Source organism: Monopterus albus, unplaced genomic scaffold (genome assembly GCF_001952655.1).
Source record: "Monopterus albus unplaced genomic scaffold, M_albus_1.0 scaffold134.1, whole genome shotgun sequence".
NCBI classification, from domain to species: domain Eukaryota; kingdom Metazoa; phylum Chordata; class Actinopteri; order Synbranchiformes; family Synbranchidae; genus Monopterus; species Monopterus albus.
The window spans coordinates 979676-983296 of NW_018128014.1; the positions used below are offsets into that span (position 1 = coordinate 979676).

Genomic DNA, 3621 nt, shown 5'->3' on the forward strand with positions numbered 1-3621 from the left:
CCCGGATACAGGCGGCCGAAATGAGCTTTCTCCGCAGGGTGGCTGGGCGCACCCTTAGAGATAGGGTGAGGAGCTTGGTCACCCCGGAGGAGCTCAGAGTAGAACCGCTGCTCCTCCACATCGAGAGGAGCCAGCTGAGGTGGCTCGGGCATCTGTTTCGGATGCCTCCTGGGCGCCTTCCTAGGGAGGTATTCTGGGCATGTCCCACCGGGAGGAGGCCCCGGGGAAGACCCAGGACACGCTGGAGGGACTATGTCTCTCGGCTGGCCTGGGAACGCCTCAGTATTCCCCCGGAGGAGCTGGAAGAAGTGTCTGGAGAGAGGGAAGTCTGGGCATCTTTGCTTAGACTGCTGCCCCCGCGACCCGGTTCCGGATAAGCAGAGGAAAATGGATGGATGGATGAATTAAACATGTAATGTAATGTCCTGCAGGTGTAGCTGGGACATTTACATTCATTTCTATTAATGAGTATTTATGTTAACCTTTAAGCCGTCTCAATACACACCTTTGGCCCTGCCATGTCCTGTTATCAGGTGGCCTGCCCTGCTGTGGCGTCTGTAGAGACAGACAGCTGCAACCATTAGAATACACCACAGGAGGGCACCAAGGAGGCCAATCAAGACTGGGTCCTGAAACAGGGTCAAGTAGTGAGACAGATCCCGTCTCTGGCTGTCCCCAGGAGGACCACCTGTTTGTGGGTCTGAGAAGAAAACAGGAAGCAGATGAAATCAGTCATGATAACTAATTGCCTTCAGTGTTGTGAATCTCACACTGATGATTGAGACTGGATTTTATCTATGCACTGTCCTGATACACAAACTAAAGGCAAAAACTTCCTCAAGTGTCCGTTTGCTCACTGATGACAAATCCATGAGGATCACTCAGCATTCCTACTCCAGCTCCATTGACAGCTGCTATGGTGAGCCAGTATCGTTTCCCTGGTTTCAGAGTAGAGATATGGAGGTTGTGTTGGCCACTGTCCACCGTCCAGTTTTGGTACTGTTGCTCCTCAGACTCCACACACCACACCTGACCAGGAAAATAGTTTATATCCTTAAGAGACCTAGGGTCATTAATAGTTTTTATCAAATGATTAAAGCTAGGGTTATGTTAGGACCATGTGCTGTGCTGTTCTTGAGTTTTTACCTGGTAACCCTGGATGATACCATTGTGGGTTTCATGAGGAGGTGGCTCCCAGCTCAGGTGGATGGTGTTATTCTGCTCATGGCTCACTGTTATGGACACAGCCAGCGGAGGAGCACTGGGCACTGTATAATGAAGTGAGAGTTCACTATTATCTGCTTAACGCAGTACCACATATTCAAGTTTTTCCACACATGCAAGCCTTAAAAGCAATAGAACACACACAGATGTTTTCAGATAAAAAGATTTCTCACCTGTCTCTGGAACTCTGAGGTGCCGGGTGTTGCTCTCCCTCCCATATAATTTGCTCCCAAAGGGACGGACTTTGAACTCATACTTGTACCCTCTCTTTAAGGGGCCCACCTGAGCCTGGAAGCTGGGCAGTGTCACCTTCTTTGCTGCCCAGTCCGAGCTGGCAGGTAGCAGCGAGCGATAGAGAACCTCAAAGCCATCAAGGTAATGTGGCTGGGCTGGGAGGGACTGGAGCTGGTCAGAGAGAAAACGCAACACAGATCACACCTGAAATATTCATCTGAAACTCTCTGATACAAATTTCCCATACCTTCCATTGTACTTGGGATACGTTGGACCCAGGGGCCATGATGGTGACGTTTTCCAGAGCCACCCGCAGGGCTGACAGCTCTTTGTGAAGGTCTTTCTGTTTAGTGCTGGCAGCCTCTGGAAACATGAGAGTGTTTTGTCAAAGTTATTAATCCAGTTGTTGGTATAAATGGCTCCTTCCTAAGAACAGAAATATCTGGATCAAGTAGCATGGGTATCAAGCTCCACAACACTGGATCCCCAATGTCCGGTGATTTGTGCACCTTATAAAGATTCCTCTTTTAATTTTATCTCTTCTAACCACAACAAATTCACAAATCCTTTGGGGTGGCTTTCCTAAATTTTCTGTACTGTCACCTGGACCAGTTACCTCTCAATCCATGGCCAAGATCCTTCCAAATCAACCAAAATAGCAAATTCTATATTAGCCTTACTATCAAAGCAAAAAAAAGACCTACTATACACTACATCTAATCAGAACGCTCTTAATTGGTTGCTGAGAGGAAATGTCTCTCAGCTCCACTGGGTGCCTAACAGTAAAATACATTCTGACAAATAACTGGTAGTGTGTACAGCGTATTGCTATGGCCTATGCATTACACAGACACCTGATCAGCTCCTACTGGGCTGTGAGGAAACAACATCATTCTCAAAAAAGAAAAATATATAACTTTGTAAGCAAAGTACTTTTGCTATATAAACTTTGCATAGTCTGTACTGTGTCCTTCCTCATTACATTTTCTAACAACAAATCTTAATAAACCTTAATCTTAAACTGAAGCGCTGTAGGCCAGGTGCCCTGCCGGCCTAGAGCTCAGTGCCGCCCAGGACTCTTGTCATTCCACATTTCTCTCTCCTTTCATTTTCTGTCATCTCTCTACTCTCAGCTTGCTAATAAACACATCAAATATTAAAAGTTAAATTAGGATTATTTTTAATGTAGTTCATCGGTATGTAAAGTACCCAACCTGTTATCCATACCTCCATAAGAGGAATATTTACATATTTATGTTCAGTAAAACCAAGTTACATTTTAGTTTCTGTGAAGTTCTGGCTTGTTGTATCTTCTCAAACACACTTGTTTCTTTCTCATTTTCTCACTCATGTCAAGGCTTATTTGTGTGTAGTGAGGATAAATAGTGCAACTGTGTGTGAACGTAACTTGAATGATTTGTGGACAGGTAAACGAACCTGCAAAGAGAAAAGTGAAAGTCCCCTTCATAACTTTAAAACATCTAAAAAACTCGTAAATGTTTGGGGAATGCAGCTTTTTCAGACTTCATCTTACCTTCAACTAGTAGCTGTGCGCTGGCAGTGACCACACCTACATCATTAGCAGCAGTGCAGGTGTACTTCCCAGCATCCTGGGCTGTCACATAATGGATCTGGAGAGTCTGATCTGGGTTTACAAGATATCTGTACACACATGTAGAGCAATCCACATCAAATTAGCTGTCCCTGAGATGGGTAATCAAATAAAGGAAACAGTGTCAGTTCAGTGACAAGCTAAGGTACCTTAGATGTGTGCAAGGCAAACGTAGTGGGATATTTGTTAAGGTCATTTTGAAGTGTATGTTAAGCGGCGTTAAAATGGTGCCGACTGAATGCCAAACCAAAGAAGACGGATGTACTGCTGTTTCCTGCCTCTACGGTAAACCGTACTCATTTACTGTTTTCTGTAGTGATGGGCAGATGAAGCTTCATGAAGCAATGAAGCCTTTCATCCAATTGGTTCACTCCAGCGCAAAGCTTCTTGAAGCTTCATTTGCTCTAGTAGGACATCTACTGGATGCAACAATATCAGTTGGCATGAATTTGAAGTGTGTGGCATTTTGCAGAAAGCCTGTGAATAAAACTGTCAGCAAAATAAAGAAGTATGCAAAACATGTATATTGTAGTGATGGCAGTATACTGTGT

At 44.8% G+C, this 3621-nt stretch overlaps 1 protein-coding gene across 4 annotated transcripts in view; it reads right to left on the reverse strand.

The window, feature by feature from the left end:
- The window catches only part of robo4 (roundabout, axon guidance receptor, homolog 4 (Drosophila)), a 30020-nt gene that overhangs the window by 12682 nt on the left and 13717 nt on the right, over positions 1 to 3621 (reverse strand). For all 4 annotated transcript variants that reach the window (XM_020613474.1, XM_020613472.1, XM_020613473.1 and 1 more), the window contains exons 6-11: positions 2993 to 3120; positions 1706 to 1821; positions 1398 to 1629; positions 1147 to 1268; positions 858 to 1029; positions 506 to 700 (exon numbers count right to left, since the gene is read on the reverse strand). In XM_020613474.1, the coding sequence (XP_020469130.1) occupies positions 506 to 700; positions 858 to 1029; positions 1147 to 1268; positions 1398 to 1629; positions 1706 to 1821; positions 2993 to 3120 (965 nt within the window). The remainder of the gene's footprint in view (positions 1 to 505; positions 701 to 857; positions 1030 to 1146; positions 1269 to 1397; positions 1630 to 1705; positions 1822 to 2992; positions 3121 to 3621) is intronic.